General features: G+C 50.1%; 6 protein-coding genes across 6 annotated transcripts; 3 read left to right on the forward strand and 3 right to left on the reverse strand.

The window, feature by feature from the left end:
- Positions 1-903: 903 nt before the first annotated feature.
- On the reverse strand, positions 904-4,303 carry N7473_006753 (uncharacterized protein; the record flags this gene model as incomplete). The annotated part of the gene is made up of 3 exons (XM_057152693.1): positions 904-3,001; positions 3,055-3,661; positions 3,724-4,303. 3 exons carry the CDS (start codon positions 4,301-4,303, stop codon positions 904-906), a joined length of 3,285 nt encoding a protein of 1,094 aa, XP_057007031.1.
- A 1,117-nt stretch (positions 4,304-5,420) lies between these two features.
- Positions 5,421-6,131, reverse strand: N7473_006754 (uncharacterized protein). Its single transcript, XM_057152694.1, has 3 exons — positions 5,937-6,131; positions 5,822-5,871; positions 5,421-5,764 (listed from the first exon to the last, which is right to left on the reverse strand). The coding sequence occupies exons 1-3, from the start codon at positions 6,060-6,062 to the stop codon at positions 5,758-5,760; spliced, it is 183 nt and encodes a 60-aa protein (XP_057007032.1). The 5' UTR covers positions 6,063-6,131; the 3' UTR covers positions 5,421-5,757.
- A 130-nt stretch (positions 6,132-6,261) lies between these two features.
- Positions 6,262-6,645, forward strand: N7473_006755 (Beta-catenin-like protein 1; the record flags this gene model as incomplete). Its single annotated transcript, XM_057152695.1, has 2 exons — positions 6,262-6,427; positions 6,484-6,645. The coding sequence occupies exons 1-2, from the start codon at positions 6,401-6,403 to the stop codon at positions 6,643-6,645; spliced, it is 189 nt and encodes a 62-aa protein (XP_057007033.1). The 5' UTR covers positions 6,262-6,400.
- Positions 6,646-6,687: 42 nt separating this feature from the next.
- Positions 6,688-8,752, forward strand: N7473_006756 (beta-catenin-like protein 1; the record flags this gene model as incomplete). The annotated part of the gene is made up of 8 exons (XM_057152696.1): positions 6,688-6,840; positions 6,902-7,008; positions 7,062-7,296; positions 7,354-7,447; positions 7,512-8,013; positions 8,055-8,364; positions 8,428-8,545; positions 8,593-8,752. 8 exons carry the CDS (start codon positions 6,688-6,690, stop codon positions 8,673-8,675), a joined length of 1,602 nt encoding a protein of 533 aa, XP_057007034.1. The 3' UTR covers positions 8,676-8,752.
- Positions 8,753-9,343: 591 nt separating this feature from the next.
- On the forward strand, positions 9,344-13,167 carry N7473_006757 (DNA-directed RNA polymerase II core subunit RPB2; the record flags this gene model as incomplete). The annotated part of the gene is made up of 2 exons (XM_057152697.1): positions 9,344-12,948; positions 13,005-13,167. 2 exons carry the CDS (start codon positions 9,344-9,346, stop codon positions 13,165-13,167), a joined length of 3,768 nt encoding a protein of 1,255 aa, XP_057007035.1.
- A 625-nt stretch (positions 13,168-13,792) lies between these two features.
- On the reverse strand, positions 13,793-18,016 carry N7473_006758 (uncharacterized protein; the record flags this gene model as incomplete). The annotated part of the gene is made up of 3 exons (XM_057152698.1): positions 13,793-15,165; positions 15,218-17,587; positions 17,664-18,016. 3 exons carry the CDS (start codon positions 18,014-18,016, stop codon positions 13,974-13,976), a joined length of 3,915 nt encoding a protein of 1,304 aa, XP_057007036.1. The 3' UTR covers positions 13,793-13,973.
- Between the last annotated feature and the right edge of the window lie 770 nt (positions 18,017-18,786).

An 18,786-nucleotide genomic window follows, 5' to 3' on the forward strand; every position in this document is an offset into this window, starting at 1 on the left:
GGTTGTCTCAGCCTGTAAGGGACGCTGAATGGGGAATAAAGTGGGACAAGCTGAGCTGATCACAACTTCTTTACGGAGTACACCTACCGGATTGGGATTGATTAGAATTCACGCGAGCAACATTATTATTGTGTCTATTTGTAGGATCCCGGGATTTAACCTGGTACGATAGACTAATGCAGCGCTCACTCAGGGTGGAGTTCCTGTAAGGTTAACCCCGACGGGGCTTCAACCATCTTATCAGCCACGAGTTAGACGGTAGACTAGGAGATGATATCATCTAGCCCACCAAGAAAGAAGAAAAATAGGTTTATAGGATCTTTCAAACCCGATAAAGTTGGAGCGTATCTGGTTATACCGTTTCTTTGGTCCCTATACCCAGACTTTTGAGTCGCAACTATGCCAGCACCCTACAACAGCTTTGTGAACCATGACTGACATCAACTGGAATTGATTCTCTAACATGCCTGCCTCAATGTACTGCCGGTATTGATGTGTCATATTATTTCTATTTCTTCTTTGCCGGACTTGAATCCAGTACGAAGGCTCTAGCTACTCCTCTAGCCCGACTGCTGAGAGGTGCATTAGTCTATTTATACGGAATCTGGGGAAGGAAAAAAGTGGGTTGATAATTTCATGGTGCCCCGTCGCATCGGTGATTTGGATGACTACACTTTCTGGGGCAGTTTTCATCTGCTATGATGCGCTGCTCTAGAGTAAGAGGAGTGTTGCTTCTGTTGTGAAAATGAGTATCAACCTTTTCCTAGTAACAAAGTTAGAGAATTACTGAATCAAGTCCCTCGAGTAACTAGGCTTCGGCTATAATGACAAATACATATCGGCACATCCATATATACTGATTTTGACATTCAGAGATATCCTCGTGCGGAACGTATCAAATAATTATCTGTGGGGCATTCTTGACCACGCCTTGGTGCTTTCCACTTTAGGTCCACACTCTCTGAGAAGAATTTTCACAATCAGGGGCCCCCTGCCGCTGTTTGATATAGCTGCCTTCACAACTTCCTCCGTTATCGGGACATCAGCTCCACGCATATCAAAAAGCGTTTCTATCATCTTATCTCCACAGCCCCGATTCGACACAGCCGCCTTAACAACATCTTCTGTGATCTTTATATTGGATCCCTGATTGTCCAAAAGAATCTTCATAGCCTTATATCCACTTTTGGGGTTCGTTGCAGCTGTCTTGACAATATCCTTTGAGATGTCAATATCGCCTCCGTGGCTGAAGATCGTCTTCATGATTTGGTCGGCACTATGACTATTGGACACTGCTGCCTTTAGCACGGTGTTTGTGATTTGGGGCTTAGATCCAGGTCTAGCGAGAAGGATCTCCATGACCTGGTTTCCCTTCTCAAGATTAGATGCTGCTGCCTTGAGTATACTCTCGGTAATCTCGACATCAGCCCGGCAATGCGCAAGAAGGACTTTCATGACCTCGTCTCCATCCGCCCGATTCATGGCGGCTACTATCAGAATGTCTTGCGTGATGATATTGTCGCAGCAATGAGCAAAGAGCATAGGTATGATTTTGCCTCCATCTTTAGGATTCGATGCCGCTGCCTTGACCAAACTTTCATTGATCTGAATAGTAGCACCGTAGCTAAGGAGGAGATATTTCACCACTGTCTCGCTGAAGCCATTGATGATTTTCAAGACAATTTCCTTGGTAATCTGATTGTCGCCTCCATGATTCTCGAGAAGAGCCATCATGGTTCGGTCACCACTCTCACGATTAGAAGCAGCAGTTTTGATGAGACCCTCTGTGAGCCTCACCTCGGCTCGACGCTTTTCAAGCAGAACCAGCATTACTCTGTGCCCAATCTCAATGTTTGATGCCGCAGCCTTGGTCACAGCCTCAGTGACATTGATATCGGCACCGTGTCGGTCGAACAGAAAAGCAACAATCTTATCACCGTCTTTCTGGTTTCTTGCCGCAGCCATCATTCTTCGCTCCATAATTTCGCTGCTCATCTCCTTCGGTTGACCTCCTTCACATGAGCCTAGCGCTCCTTGATGAGATAACACGTTCATTGTTTCTGTAAAGTCTCCTTTGATGTCTTTCAAGATATCACAGACATCTTGCTGATCAATGACCTGACAGACACGCAGCAGCTGACACAGTATTCCTGCATGGCAACGGACTGCAGCGGCAACAATAGGACTGGTCGTCTTATCCCCTTGAATGACCTTCGCACCCTCCCTCAACAAGGTGTCCACGACGAAATCGAATCCAAAGGCGCATGCGTAGAACAGCCTTCCAGGGCCGTGTCTACCTGCCCCTTGATAACGGATACAAATCCAATTTAAGTAGGCTGTGTCGTATTTCTTGCCAAACATCATACTGACCAGATCTTTCACTGTCTTTGATGGTGCTGACTCTAAAGACTTCCGGGAATGCTGATGCCAGAACTTTGCAGCATATACCAATGCTGGTTGGTCGATGAGTTTTGTGTCTTGAATGCGAAAATCGTTGGTCTCAAGCAGACACTTGATTGTCACTGTCGCCAATCCAGTATGTGCTGTACCAAGTCTTCCGGATTTGTTGTTACCATAAAATCTTTCTTCGAGGTACTCTCGCACGGACAAATGAGAGAGGCGGCAGATATCTGCATACTCCACAGCCTTGCTTTTTGTACTCCCGATGGGCACTCTTCTCTCATCAACGACCATTAGATTGCAACAAGCGTCAAGCAGAATATATATGTTCAAGTCATCGTGCTCTATCAGACCGCTTTCAGGGTCCCGGCTCACAAAAGAGACCAGGGTATCCGATGACAGTGGCTCAAAGGATAGCAGAATCCAGGTGAATGCCCGTGTAGCAATGCCCGGCTGACTTCCTTCTGCACTTTCTATTCTGTCGAAAATCTCGTCATACGCTTCCTTAAGACCTTTCGGTAGTCGTCCCAGGCGCTTTCGAATATCCCCTTCGATATACAGGCGACCGATTTGATGCACTTGGAGTGCCACCCACTGAAACCTACAATGATATGGTGAGCGGAAATCGAGGCACATGAACAACGGTAAACCTACATCCCTTCACTCTTTTCTAAGAGTGTCTTTATGATCTCTTTCTTCATGGCCTCGGAAATTGGAGTGCGGCGGCGGGTATCCATGATTCTGAGTCTTTCGCTAACAAATCTCCTTATGTCGTCTTGATTGTTGGTAGCCTCGATACCGATGTTCGGTTTTAATTCCAGCTGTCTCTTAATATTGTCGTCGCATCTGCTGGAAATCAAGATTTTGAGGTTTGCAGATTGCGAGATCAGGCGATGTAAAATCTCGATGAATTCTGCACGATCGTCTTGGTGACTTTCGTCCAGGCCATCCAGAATCAGGACCGTCTTCGAATGAGCTTTCATCAATATCAGCAGTAACTCCTCGCTCTCTTCAAAATTTAATCCGGCCGAAGATCCTCCTTTACGCTGATTTTTCTTGTACAGATCATTCAATGATTGGTGAACGGCTCCCTGCTGTGGAGATACAGATAATTGCTGGACATAACTCTGCAAGATCCGTGTTGGCTCACGTCGTGATTCTTCGTTTCGATTGCAATAGAAGTATCCCAGAGTAGTTTGTGGATGGTCGTCCTGGATACGGTCGATGATTCGGGAAACTAGTTTGGTCTTACCAGCACCGGCTATCGAGTTGATACATGTCAACACACGTAATAGGGAGTCCGTAGTAGACAAAGTGACTTACGTATACCATGCAACCAAAGAATTGCCGAATCATGAGATTTATACCACTCCTGATATCTTGTTTCTTTGAAGATCCACCCTCCAGTATTTTCTGTTCGGTCTTTGCAAGCCGCTTTGTGATGATCCTCATATGGTATGCCCGAGACCCATGCAAGCATGTCTCCCATTTCTTTCTCCTGCAAGAGTTCCCATGTTAAAGTAACCTTTGAATCGATCGAGTCTGCTAAATCTTGTATGACCGGCAAGGTCTGAAGCACCTTAAGAATCTCAGAAAACGCGGATCTATCGCAATTCCGTGCTTCGAAATCAGCACGGTTCTCACGATCTTGGCAGTCCTTCTCGAATCGGAGAAGCTCATCAGAAGTCCAGGCGGCGAAGGTTCTTTGGAAAGAGTTCTTTTCGTAGACCCGAATCGCAGTTGCCAAAAACCTCAATATCACGATGTAGAGTTCGATCAAAGCCTGACGAAGATTACTGCGTGCTTGGTCTGAAGTTTCATTCGCCGTAAGAAGAAGCTCATACAGCTGGCAACGATATAGCACGCAGAGGACCCGATTGAGGCCTCGAAGGAGCGCTTCCATCTGATCATGCCCCGATATAGCAGCCTGGAAATCTTAGTATCGAACCAATGAGGGACAATTTAGAGATTAGGTTACCTGAGCTAAGAGCCTAATACCAGCCCAGGGCAGTCCAGCATGAAGTGGATCAACGTTGACCGCGATGTCTCCTGCCGCTATGAACTTTTGCAGCCAGCTCAATACCTTGTCTGCGGTCTCTTTCAGTTCAATGGTACGGCCGAACTGTTGGAATCGCCATCTTTTGTCTTCGCAAATCTTTTGCTTATCCTGGACATATTGGATAATTAGACGCGGATTATAGGGTTGTCCAGTTGCTCCAGAGCGAGATATAGCCTCTCGCTCCTTGTCAGAGAGACGACTATGAGCTTCGGTCCATAGATTGCCACTTGCAATTGGAGGAATCGGTGCTGATGTACTTGGTATTGTTGCAGAAATTGGGGGGCCGGGATGAGAAGCAGAAGTTTTGCTTTGAGCATTGTTCCTCGAAGGAAACGATAACTTCGATAGTCCGGCTCTTAGGCCCATGGTAATCTATCGAATGGCGGAGCTTTGGACTATAGCGGACTTGGGAATTAACGGCAGATGTAGTTTCAGGGTTATGGACTAGACGAGGAATTTCCGGTAATATAGCTATTTGCAGAGACAGAACTGGCTTGCATATATATACTGCTCACACGATATTCGACGAGGGCAATAGTCACGCTAGAGCTCATGAGAAAGGATGCCAGCGCGTAGGATGTGCAGATTTCAAAACGCCGGTTGTTTTAGCGGCATCGATACAAGTAAAACTGACTAGGTGTTCATTGGGGCGGGAAAGGCTCTTTGCGGAGCGCGCTAAGTGACCGATTGTCAACCATGTGAATATAGATATAATTGAGAAATTGCGCCATGAAATTCTAAGACAAGCTCGGGCTCCTTAAAAGAATCATACTGAGCAAGTTACCGATTCTGCCGAAATCAGTAGAATTGGCTTGAAGAGTCCGCTCTGGAAGCAGTGGTCGTCTGATAGTCGTAACATCACAATGGTGATGTAGTTAACTCGCATAGCGCTTAAGTAGACAACAATAGAATTGTTCTAAAATTGCCTATGCTCGGTGTTTACAAGAGCTCAATCATTGGTCTGGATGATAATTGAAATGTGCATTTTCTCTGTACCGAGTCTTTCCCGATTCAATCCATAGTTACTGCAACAAGGGCATAAGGGTATTATACGACCAGTTCGGAGGATACCTCCCATCAGATTCGAAAAAGGGTAAAAATTGGTATTCAAAACAAATCATCTAGGCCAAACATGCCTATCCTGTCATGCGCCCTTTCCAATGAACTATTATACAGAAATTTGCAACATGGATCGTCAAATGTCCATGTTGCTTGTCCCATCGTCGACGCTTCGCCTATGCGATTTTCGGAGAGATAGGTCGAGTCGAACGAACGATGATTCAGGGTGTAAAATGAATTTACATGCTGCAAGTGTGTTAGTAACGGCGTCTTGGTTCGAGATCTGAACGCCGATCGACTCACGGAGGGAGGAGGAGCTCGCCGAGGCTGCTGTGGAGGAAAGCGACACCGGCCTAAAAGGGGAGAAATATTAGCTTTGTTTCTGAATCAATCATTGGGCATTTGAGTGGTAGCATACACCGAAGACCAGGAGGCTGCGGACAATGGTGGCGTTCTCCGGGTTGGTGGCCTCGTCGTAGACGGTGCTCAGGAAGCTCTTCTGAGGACGGGAGGAGTTGGCAACGGTGACACGCTTGGGGGCCATTTTGACGGATGTTATGAATGGTAGTTGGATGGAAATCAACAGAGAATATGGGTCGAGGTTGGAGGAGTGAATCGGAGAATGTCGAGAAATCTGCGGCCGCCGGGCCGCTTGGCGTCACTGCGTCTTTGGTTCGACTGGGTCACCCTATTACATTTCGCGGCGCGCGACAGCTGGAAATGCGACTGACTCCAGTCGTGTACGAGGAATGAACCTGCATTTCGAGCAGATGCTTTGATTCTGCTCTTTTTTGGTCTAAAATACCTGTCGGAGACATATCACGGCATATTGGCCAATACCAAGCACTACTTTGCCGTTAGACCACTTGCATCGCAGCAACCATGACGAGTGTCGACGAGCTCTTCAAAGTAAGTCCTACCGGAACTTGGATTTGCTCCGTTATGTGACCTAACAATATCCATAGAAGCCGCTTCCTGCAGGGAGCTCGAAGCGCAAGTTTGAGCCTGTCCAGGACCCTAGTACGCCCCCTCCTAATCCCCCGCATACGAGCCTCCGACAGCTTGCTAACAAAACACTCAAGATGAGCTATACAAAGCGGCCAAGCTGGACTCCAATGGCGACGTGAAATCAAAGGGCAAAGGGGCTATGGTGGAGGACGAATTCGACGATGACGATGGCGAGGCGGGACCCGAATTGCCCCCGGACTTTGAGGAAGACATCCCCGACGATGAAGAGGGCCGCTTTTTTCGGTGGAGGCATGGAGCAGAAGACTGCCCAGGCTATGCAATATATTGATCAGAATGAAGAGGATGAGGCTGCGGTAAGACTCCCCCGGGATTGAATGAGTGAATTCAGCTGCTAACAAGCTCTCCGAGCTATAGCCTGAGAAATTCGATGCCGCCTGGGTGCGCCGTTTCGCTCTGAATTTCGAGAAGAAAATATCCAAGAACGCCGAGCTTCGTGCTAAATTTGAGAATGACCCGCAAAAGTATGTTGGCCTTGTGCTGTAGTGCAGAGTACATGCTAACGACGACATGGCAGGTTCATGGCCTCAGAGGCTGACCTCGACACCGAGATCAAGGGACTGTCGATTCTGTCGGAGAATTCCGATCTCTATGAGGAATTTGCCAAGATGGGCTGTGTCGCCTCGTTGGTCTCGCTACTCTCGCATGAGAATGCGGATATTGCTATCGATACCATTCAGATCATCAGCGAACTAACTGATGAGGATGTCGAGGCTGAACAGGAGCAGTGGGATAGTTTGGTCAACGCTATGGTAAGAAAATTAGCCCAGTTGTTTTGAGTATCCATAGTATGGTGCTGACATTTGCAGATGGATGCCGATCTCATCGAACTTTTGACCCAGAATCTCTCTCGCCTTGACGAAAGCGCAGAAACTGACAGGACTGGTGTTTACTACATTCTTAGTAAGTTCGGCTTTCAATACCTGTAGTCTACAACCTAGTGTCGTCCAAGTCTGACATAATCTAGGTGTCGTGGAAAACCTATCGTCCCAATCCGCGCTTGCAGAGAAGATCGGACAAGATGCTTCCGTTTTGCCTTGGATTCTATCCCGTATACAGCAGAAAGAAGCCCCAGTGTCCCAGAACAAGCAGTATGCTGCGGAGATCCTGGCGATTCTTTTGCAATCCTCACCTAAGAACCGAGAAAAGTTTGTTGGGCTTGACGGTGTCGATGCTCTCCTTCAGCTCCTCAGTCAATACCGGAAACGGGACCCGGCGAAGGACTCGGAGGAGGAGGAATATGTCGAGAATCTCTTTGACTCCCTGGCTTGCATCGTTGATGATGATGCTGGCAAAGAGAAGTTCATCGAGGCGGAGGGCATTGAGCTGGCTCAAATCATGCTCCGGGAGAGCAAGTTTAGCAAGCCCAGAGCTCTTAAGATTCTCGACCACGCTCTTGGTGGCTCAGGGGGAGCCCCAGCGTGCGAGCGTCTGGTTGAGGCAGCTGGGTTGAGAACGATTTTCGGAATGTTCATGAAAAAGGCAAGAACCCGTTCTTCCAATTCACTAGGATGCACGTGGCTAACATCATGCAGCAAGAGGGTCAAAATACCGAGCACCTGCTGGGTATATTTGCTTCCCTTCTTCGCCTTCTACCCGGTGGTTCTGCCCCGCGTATCCGAGCTCTTGCCAAGTTCATGGAGAAGGATTACGAGAAGATTGAGAAGCTCATCAAGCTGAGACGGGAATATGCGGCCCGTGTATCTCCCGTCGAGCAGGCCATTGAGAAGGAGCGCAAAGGTCTCTCGCAAGATGACCAGGAATTTATGGCTGGCGAGTGGTTGTCACGCCGGTTCGACGCTGGTTTGTTCTCTTTACAGGTAAGTTGTCTCTTTTTCATATCTTCTCGCAAAAGGCTCCTTGTTTGCTAATGGCCGGTCTAGACCATTGACGTTATCTTGGCATGGCTGGTCGCCGAAGACGATGGAGCGAAGAAAAAGGTTGTCTCACTTTTGGCAGACCGCGATGAGGATCTGTCCTTGGTTCGGGGTACTCTACAGGGTATGAGCCTACTGTGATCTGAGTAATTGCATAGCTAACTGTTGCAGAACAACTGGAAGGACTTGGAGAGGAGGACCAAGGTCAAAAAGACTTTAAGGATATGCTGAGCACTTTATTGCAATTTGTTTGAGCAAGTTAGAGAGCTAAGCAGCACCTTGTAGCATACTTCTTAGTGCCATATTATTTTACTTTTCATTATTACCTGGACCCGAAGTATGAGTTCTTTAACCTTAATAATTGAGTCCCCTTGTAGCATATGCAAAAATACCATAATGTCGGACCTCTGACTACTAGCTATCGCAAGCAAATAAAAAGGCACCTCCCCAGGACTTGAAATAGATATCTCTCACTATTTTTTCCTTCTCCACTTAGGATCAACCCCATGGTACATTTGCTGCCTCCGTAAGCAAACATCCACGTGATGTGAGTCACGTGGCTGGAATATTTCCATATCGGGTCTAGCTTACTTCGACCGCGCCGAAGCATCAAGATCCTTGGAGATCAATCAGCCAGACCTTTCATCTTGCCACGCCTGGGAGATCCTCATCCATCCCACCGAGCTCTCACGTCGCTCTATCCCTTGTCTGTGACGCTTGCAAGCAAGGTTCTTCTTTGCCAGCCACTGACAGGCGGGTGTCGCAGCGCGTTGGGTGACTCTCAGATCACTTCCTTCTCTCGCCGCCGACGCGCCCTCCCTGCGCCCTCCGCGGATCCCTCCCTCTCATCTTTCTTTCCCACCTTCCCCCCTCACCCTCCCCAACCTGTGGACGACTCCAGGAACCTCGAAATACCGCAATCATGGCGGACTACGACGAAGCTTACGAGGAGCAGTTCTACGACGATGCGGAGGATGGAATCACCTCCGAGGACTGCTGGACGGTGATCTCGTCGTTCTTCGACGTGAAGGGTCTCGTTTCTCAGCAGCTCGACTCCTTTGACGAATTCATTTCTTCGACTATGCAAGAGCTGGTGGAAGAACAAGGACAAGTGGTTCTCGACCAGACCGTACCCCCCGATGAGGATGAAGCCGAGCCAGTCGTCGTGCGCCGATTCGAGATCAAATTCGGCACTGTCATGCTTACCAGACCGTCCGTAACGGAAGACGATGGATCGACCGTGAGCATGTTGCCTCAAGAGGCGCGTCTGCGAAACCTCACCTACGCCAGTCCCCTCTACCTCACCATGAAAAAATATGTCACAGAGGCACGCGAGTGTCAGGTGGCTGACCGCGACGACGATGAAGCTGGCGAGGCCGAAGAAGAGCACAAAGACCGCGGCACATACCTCAAGTGGCAGGCCAGGGAACAAGATTCAGCTTGGCAGGAGGAGGAGACGATTTTCATCGGCAAGATTCCCATCATGCTCAAGTCCAAGTACTGCTGCTTGAAGGAATCGCCGGAAGAGCGCCTCTACGGCTGGAACGAGTGCCCCTACGACTCTGGTGGTTACTTCATCATCAACGGTAGTGAGAAGGTGTTGATCGCGCAGGAGCGCAGTGCTGGAAACATCGTGCAGGTCTTCAAGAAGGCCCCTCCTAGCCCGACACCATATGTTGCCGAAATTCGAAGTGCCGTCGAGAAGGGATCACGACTGCTCTCTCAACTTGCGCTCAAGCTCTTCGCCAAGGGTGACAGTGCCAAGGGCGGCTTCGGTCCGACCATCCGTTCGACTCTGCCTTACGTCAAGTCTGACATTCCCATCGTTATCGTTTTCCGAGCCCTGGGCGTTGTGTCTGATGAAGATATTCTTAACCACATTTGCTACGACCGCAATGATACCCCTATGCTGGAGATGTTGAAGCCGTGTATCGAGGAAGGTTTCGTCATTCAGGACCGTGAAGTTGCTCTCGATTTCATCGCCAAGCGTGGCTCCTCTCAGTCTAATTTGAACCACGAGCGGCGTGTGCGCTACGCGCGAGAGATTATGCAGAAGGAGTTGTTGCCCCATATTTCGCAGAGCGAGGGCAGTGAGACCCGAAAGGCCTTCTTCTTGGGTTACATGGTCCACCGTCTGCTGCAGTGCGCTCTCGGCCGCCGTGATGTCGACGACCGTGATCACTTCGGAAAGAAGCGTCTGGACTTGGCTGGTCCACTTCTGGCTGGTCTCTTCCGTGTTCTTTTCACTCGCGTCACCCGTGACTTGCAGCGCTACATGCAACGATGCGTGGAGACCAACAAGGAGCCTAACCTCCGCATTGGTTTGAAGGCTGCCACTCTGACTGGTGGTTTGAAATATGCCCTGGCTACCGGTAACTGGGGTGAGCAGAAGAAGGCCGCCAGCTCCAAGGCTGGTGTGTCCCAGGTGCTGAGTCGTTACACCTTTGCTTCCAGTTTGTCCCATCTCCGCCGTACCAACACCCCTATCGGCCGTGATGGTAAGATCGCTAAGCCTCGTCAACTCCACAATACTCACTGGGGTCTTGTGTGCCCAGCTGAGACACCCGAAGGTCAAGCTTGTGGTCTCGTCAAGAACTTGGCCCTCATGTGCTACATCACCGTTGGTACGCCCAGCGAACCCATTGTTGATTTCATGATTCAACGGAATATGGAAGTTCTCGAAGAGTTTGAACCCCAAGTCACTCCCAATGCCACCAAGGTGTTTGTGAACGGTGTCTGGGTCGGTATCCATCGTGATCCTACCCATCTTGTCAACACTATGCAGTCTCTCCGTCGGCGCAACATGATCTCTCACGAGGTCAGTCTGATTCGTGACATCCGTGACCGAGAGTTTAAGATCTTCACAGATGCTGGACGTGTGTGCCGACCTCTGTTCGTGGTTGACAACGATCCCAAGAGTGAAAATGCCGGATCATTGGTCCTCAACAAGGAGCACATTCGCCTGCTGGAGCTGGACAAGGATTTGCAGCGTGAACTCCCTCCGGAGCAGCTTCGTGAGCAAGGCTTCGGATGGGATGGTTTGGTCAGATCTGGTGTTGTGGAATACGTGGATGCAGAGGAAGAAGAGACGATCATGATCGTCATGACCCCCGAGGACTTGGAAATCTCCAAGCACCTCCAAGCTGGCTACTCCTTGCCGGAGGACGATAAGAACGACCCCAACAAGCGGGTACGCACTGTCAGTCAAAGGGCGCACACCTGGACGCATTGCGAGATCCACCCCAGTATGATTCTGGGTGTGTGTGCCAGTATCATTCCCTTCCCTGATCACAACCAGTCGCCTCGTAACACCTACCAGTCTGCCATGGGTAAGCAGGCTATGGGTGTGTTCCTCACCAACTTTGCACAGCGCATGGAGACCATGGCCAACATTCTTTACTACCCCCAAAAGCCTCTTGCTACGACCCGGTCGATGGAGTTCCTCCGCTTCCGTGAGCTGCCAGCCGGTCAAAATGCCATTGTGGCTATTGCTACATACTCTGGTTACAACCAGGAAGATTCCGTCATTATGAACCAAAGCAGTATTGATCGCGGTCTGTTCCGCAGTCTGTTCTACCGCACATACACTGATTCTGAGAAGACTGTGGGCACATCATTCGTCGAAAGCTTTGAGAAACCCATGCGAACTGAGACGCTTGGCATGCGCAAGGGTACCTACGACAAGCTCGACGAGGATGGTATCGTTGCTCCTGGTGTTCGTGTCTCCGGAGAGGACATCATTATCGGCAAAGTTGCGCCTCTCGCCCCCGATGCAGAGGAACTCGGCCAACGCACCAAAGCACACACCAAGATCGACGTGTCGACGCCGCTTCGTAGCACTGAGAACGGTATCGTCGACCAGGTTGTCATCTCAACTGCTAATGATGGTCTGAAGTTCGCCAAGGTCCGCATGCGTACCACCAAGATTCCCCAGATTGGTGACAAGTTTGCTTCTCGTCACGGTCAGAAGGGTACCATTGGTATCACCTACCGCCAGGAGGATATGCCCTTCAGTCGCGAGGGTTTGACGCCTGATATTATTATCAACCCCCACGCCATTCCATCCCGTATGACCATTGCTCACTTGATCGAGTGTCAGCTGAGTAAAGTCTCTGCTCTGCGTGGCTTCGAAGGTGACGCTACGCCTTTCACCGACGTGACTGTCGACTCCGTCTCGCGCCTGCTCCGTGAACACGGTTACCAGTCCCGTGGTTTCGAGGTCATGTTCAACGGCCACACCGGCCGTAAGCTTGTTGCACAGGTGTTCTTGGGCCCGACTTACTACCAGCGTCTGCGCCACATGGTAGACGACAAGATCCACGCTCGTGCCCGTGGTCCAACCCAGATTCTCACCCGCCAGCCTGTGGAGGGCCGTGCGCGTGACGGTGGTCTGCGTTTCGGAGAGATGGAGCGCGATTGTATGATCGCCCACGGTGCCAGTCACTTCCTCAAGGAGCGTCTGTTCGATGTATCGGATCCGTTCCGTGTTCACATTTGCGACGACTGCGGTCTGATGACTCCTATCGCGTAAGTTTCCTTCCCCCACTCCAGTTCAAAAACCAAATACTAACATTTCCCTCCAGTAAACTCAAGAAGGGTCTCTTCGAGTGCCGTCTTTGCAACAACAAGCACCGCATTTCCCAAGTCCACATCCCATACGCCGCCAAGCTTTTGTTCCAGGAGCTGGCCTCAATGAACATTGCCGCTCGGATGTTTACCGACCGATCCGGAGTATCGGTGCGGTAAAGCACACACACAGAGTTCTGGTCCTTTGCACAGCTGTGCGTTGATTGTTACTCCCGACTTCCTCTTCCTTTTTTATCTTGTATTTTAATGATTTGCTCGAAAAACTCCTGTCCGTGGGGACTTCTGCTGCGGCGTCGGGAAGGGTTTATCATGGCCGAAGCATTCTCCTTTTCATCTGGTCATACATAGTTGGAATCACAAACCTTTGTCTATGTTTTTGTGTCTTGGGTAGTTGTAATCTTAATGGCTTGTCTAACACTTAAAACCTAATCGACACTGGCTTAGACAAGTCCAAGGGGCAATCAGCTCGTTAGTCTGGGGAATTGTTCGGTCAGACTGTGGACTAAGTTGATTAACTCCAAATGAAGTCAGTTGATCATCTTTGGAAGAAATAGAACCTTGTTGGAGATATGGGATGAATCAATATGTCCAGCCACACATCCAGTTTTTACTTCTCTCTGCTGGTAATCTACTCGGTCTAGCTTCTGCGTATGCCAAGGCATTCCGAGCCTTTAAAACTTGGACTCAGCATTGAGGTCAGACTACCCCCACGATTCTCCATGCAGTGCACATTGCCAATGGCTTGAATAAAGAGTAAGTTGGAAGGACAATCCGATGGATGTACTTGACAATGAAATAACGAAATGGTATTGAGCACCCAAAGCCTAGACGCCTACCTAATACATACAAGGAAAAAAAAAGCTATGTGTAGCGACAGATACTAGATACAGATGGACTTGTCTTTGATAAGTCATGAAGTTAATCCCAATCGTCCGAGAACCGGTTTCAAAAGTTCTTAGTTCCTTCTAAACGATCCCCGAGGATCTCTTCTTCTTTTTCTTCTTCAACTTCTTCTCGCTGGTTGCAGGGCTAACCATCACCTCCGCCATCTCCTGGATCTTGCCCGACATACGAGACTTTTTGCTCGAGGGGGGACCATCATCACCGGTCACCTTAGACACCGACACCGGACCACCCTGCGACGTAGGACGTTCCGGGGATGTCGGGAATGGACTCTGAGTGAGATCGATGATTTCAGAGGTCTGTGAGAAATTCGGTTGCGAAGCAGACATAGGAGCGTGGCGTTTTGAGCGGGTTGAAGCCGCGGGCGAGTCGTACTGGAACAAGGAATCTGTGTTCAGGTTTGGCGAAGAGTGTGGTTCTGGTTCTTGTTGTGCGCTTGTTGGGGGTTTAGAAGATGGATGTGGGTTTGGGGAGAGATGACGGCTTTGGTTGCTATGAATTACGCTGTCGTGGTCTTCTGGGGAATTCACATCATTGTCGGCTTCGTCTTTTTCTTGATCTGTGTTGTCTCCTTCTGGCCAGCCGCTTTGCAGGAGTTCCAGAATGCTGGCTCCCTGAGAGGATGTCGGTTTGACGGACTTTTCGTCTTGTGCGATACTAGGGCTGGCTGAGATATGGCTGCGAACGGGGGTTGACTTTCCAGAGGCATGTTCAGTTGGGTTGTGTACCACTGACAAGAGCGAATCGTTGCCCCCAGAGACCAAAGTATCGTCTACGACCTGGCGATCTTGCTGGGTACTATCCTGCAGAAAATCGGAGAACGATTGGTTGGCAGATAGGAATGACATGGTCGAATAATCTTGATGAGAGTTGTCCGCAGCTAGCATCGACTGATCTCCGATGAGCGTGTGGCCTTCTAGATTAGACTCTCCGGTTTCATGGAAGCGTGGACCTAACCTCGCACCCGGCGACGACCGCGCAGAATGGAATCCAGAGAAAGACGGCGAAGGAACGGCAGGTGTGTCGCTGTGCTCATCATCCGCATCTCCGCTCCGCGTAATGATAATTCGCGTACCACCGGGGGTTCGGCCGGAAAGCATTTCAGAAGCTCTCGCAGGAGAACCATTTGGAGACTGGGGACAACTGGTAGTGGTGATAGTGGTGACGAACGTGGTTTCATCTAGGTCCATATCGATAGGCGGAGGCGGCGAGGTCAACTGGGGATTGGGCATGGAATCCTCAACTACAGATTCACTTTGAACGAGGTGAGCGCATGTAACAAGAGACCAAGGGTAAGTTCACTGACTTGCTACCTTCTCTGGGGTTGTCCTCCGTTGTGGCCTTCTTTTCATTCCCATTCGCCGCGTCGTCTTTCCCTTCAGGTGCAGGCCGCAGCAGCTTGGGCTCGCTGAGTTCGGCAAACGCAATCTCACGGTAGCCATCGTCTTCTTCATCTTCGTCATCCATCCCAGGCATTTCAAATCCGCTGTACTCGCGACCTTGGTCATCTTCTGGGTCAATCTCCGCTGCCTTGGGCCGTCGGTCGCGCACAGCAAGACGAACATTGAGATTGCCATGGCCAAGAACTTGATGGACCTCGGCGACACGATACTCTGACATTTGAGGTTGCCAATTGGTCGCTTTGGACAAGTCCAACTGTCGGAAAGCGATGATTGCCCCGACCTTTGCATCGCCTTCAACCAAATCCGCAACGGAGCTGGGCTCGCTTGGCATAGTAGGGAGATCATCGACCACGTGAGCTTCAGCGGCTTCGTGGTACGCTTCAGCGTTCTCCTGATAACTCTCCATATTCGTAGTCTCATCCTCCGCTGTAGGCCATTCGTTGTCGTAGTTGAGTTGCATGTTGTTCTCATAACCATCGTAGCCATTGCCATCTTCATACTCGCCCTCTTCTTCTCCGTTGTAGACTTGGATTCTCTGCTTGCGCTTGCGCTTCTTGCCCCAGCCCTTTCGTTGCCGGATGAGGGCATCTGCATCCTCATCCCAACGCTGCTCGAATGGGAATGGCGGGGCACTCAACTCGATGTCATCATAGATACACTCGACAGCTTTGATGACCAGCTTGTTCTCCCAGTCATTGTCTCCATCACTCTCTTCCACCATCTCTTCGGCCGGCTGTGGTTCTGATACCTTCCGAGAATGGACCGTACTAGCCTTGGCAGCTAGCTTTCTCCGTGTGGCTTCCTCGTCCTCCTCGGTCTTTGGCGTACGAACTCCCAGAGATCCAAACAGCAGCCGCCGCGAGCTCGCAATGTCGAGAGTGCGTCGATTAGAAGTCTCTGCCTCGGCCTTTTCAGCCGTAGCCTTCTCCGTGGAGACCGCTTCTTCCACGACAGCAGGCTGCGAAGGAGGCATATTTTCCTTCTCGGAGGTCTTGTCAATATCAACACCTCCACTAGCCAGAGCACGGAGTAGCTTCTCTCGCTTGGCTTGGAACTCGCGCTGTTCCTCCTCCTTCCGCTGTGCCTTGGTGGTAGCCGTAGTAGACAATATGCTTGTCTCATCGGGAACGTGCCAGCCTCCGTTTTGCTCCTCCCATGTGCGAAGAGCTGCAAAGTCGGCTTCTTCTGGAAGAACACCCAGCTCCTTCAACTTGGATAGTCTGCGTCGCAGCTTGAAGCGCTGGTTGCTTTTCTTGGTTCGGGTAGATCCCTCTCCGGGAGGGTTGATAATCATGGGTTGAATCATCTTTTGGGGAGGCAGGTCAACTTCCTCGTCCTCAGACTCGGACGTGTCCTCTTCTGAGCTCGAGCTCGAGTCATCAGAGTCAGAGGATGAAGAAATAGATGATTCCTCTTCCGAGGACTCCTCGTCTTCATCTTCATCTTCCTCCTCATCTTCATCACCGGAGTCGGACTCAGACTCGGCGCTCAAGTCGCTGGTCACCGAAGAAGCCGAGGACCCCCTGAGGAAGTCATTGTCCGAGATTCCGGGAGCACCGTGTTTAACTTTATCAAACCTAACGGCCTTCGACGATCTAGGCGAAGAATCCTCTCCACGAGATCGTTTGCTTGACAAAGAGGATGCCCCGACAAGAGAGCTTTTGCCTTGGGTATCCGCCGACGATGGTCGCTTAGCGATAGAACTGGCGCGAAGAGCATGGCCAGCAGACACTTGACTTTGCGCACGAATATCAATAAATTGAGACGCAGGCTCTTCAAACTCCTCCTTGAGAGCCTTGAGTTCATCTTCGAGTTCATCCGCTTCGGCCGCAGAATCAGCTGCTTCCTCCTCGGACACATCTGATTCATCCTCTGACCCATCTGTCTCATTGTCTGTGTCTCCAGAATAGTTGACAGGGTGTCTGATCACGGTTCCCATGTCAGAGACCTCGTGGTCTGGGGGCAAAATCGAAAGCTCTTTTCCAAAGGCGGCGTTATTTGGAGGCAACCATTCTCCATCACCCGCATCCTCAGCATTCACACCAGCATTCGCATCTTCATATCCAAACGCTGGGCCCTGGTCCCAGCCGGAGAAAACAGTCCGTCGTTTCTTTCTAGGCGGAATGGTGATCGCAGGTCGGGTGGCGGTAGTTCGCTTGTAGAAAGGCATACCGAATGGCACACCGTCGATGAGATGCTTGCCATCACCGGTGATTTGGTGACGACCGCAGAGCCGTCGAGCGCGAAGGTCAGCCAGCTGGAGCGCTCGAATACTGCAACACAAGTAAGTAAAGTCAGTCATCCGCGAGAATTATGTTACCAACAAAAGGAGAACCAGGGGAGTCTTACACAACTTCGTCACCATCCCTCAACAGCCCATCCACCTCCATGAAATGCAGACATTCAGACCCGCCAACCTCAACCACGTAGTCCTCCAATCCCCACTGGCCACTGAACTCGGGATCGAATATGGTAGGCTCGGTCTCTAGCGGTACAACCTCATTCACATCCTCCAGCAACTGCGCGACCGTATACCCACCATTGGCAAAGGCGATGTTCGGTGTCCTCGACGAGGCAACCATGGACGCCGAGGCCGGGTGGTGGGTGCCATATTCCCCTAGTGCAGAGGACGAGGATGTTGTCGTCCACAGAATACGGGTAACCGGGAGGCCATGGCGTGAGATAACAAGGTGAAGGCGCATGGTGCAGCTAGTGTCGGAGCTAGACCATTGAGACGAGGGTAGCGGAGCGGTATGTTGTTGAAGCTTGAGGCGTTCTTTCAAGATTGCGCGTGTTGTCCTTCGGCTTGACTGGAGGGCCGGGTGGGTATTGGTGTGCGGGTTGATATTGCCGTTTCAAGAGCAATCGGTCTGAAAGAATTCAACGGTGGGGAATTGATCGAGGCCCAGCGAAACGGGCGTGATGGAGAGAATCGGTGAATGAGGAAATCGTGCAGCTCCTCCAAAGAGCTTCCGCGGATATGCGCTAACCCCATTTGGTCTAGTGTCTTAGGCTGCGATCAACGCTAGAGCATTGCTAAAAGTACTATAAATTGCTATGTATTCAATTGAACGATAATGTCTATTTCAAATCCTATCAGAGAGACTGGGGATTTCTTTAGTCTTAGTATTATCCATACAGCACAAAACTCCATGCGATGCTGTGCTTGTTGGGATCATTGCGTTGAGGGAGGGGTGCAATAAGCAAATATACAACATGCGGATCAGAAAAAGATGGGTGTTTGGAAAAGACCAGTGAGATCCGTTAGCCCATGGCAGAGCACTGACCAAAATAGCCTGATTATTTTCTGAAACTTGTCAGTATCAAGGTGATGCTGCGGCATCCGCAAACACTCCAAGTTTTACGGTTGCTATTGACCTGGTATGATAATGATTGCACTCTGTTATAGCCACAGTGGCTCCATTGATTCAAAATCGAACATGGTATGTATAATTGCTCCTTTCTAAACCAT

The sequence above is a fragment of the Penicillium subrubescens genome, assembly GCF_028828155.1.
Source record: "Penicillium subrubescens strain IBT 31985 chromosome Unknown utg000005l_segment0_segment0, whole genome shotgun sequence".
Classification (NCBI taxonomy): Eukaryota; Fungi; Ascomycota; class Eurotiomycetes; order Eurotiales; family Aspergillaceae; genus Penicillium; species Penicillium subrubescens.

Bases quoted from the DNA above. Each gene is read 5' to 3' on its own strand.
- N7473_006754 (XM_057152694.1), bottom strand. From the start codon at position 6,062: ATGGCCCCCAAGCGTGTCACCGTTGCCAACTCCTCCCGTCCTCAGAAG. The intron at 5,872-5,936 runs GTATGCTACCAC...CTCCCCTTTTAG, and splicing joins GCAGCCTCCTGGTCTTCGGT to GCCGGTGTCGCTTTCCTCCA.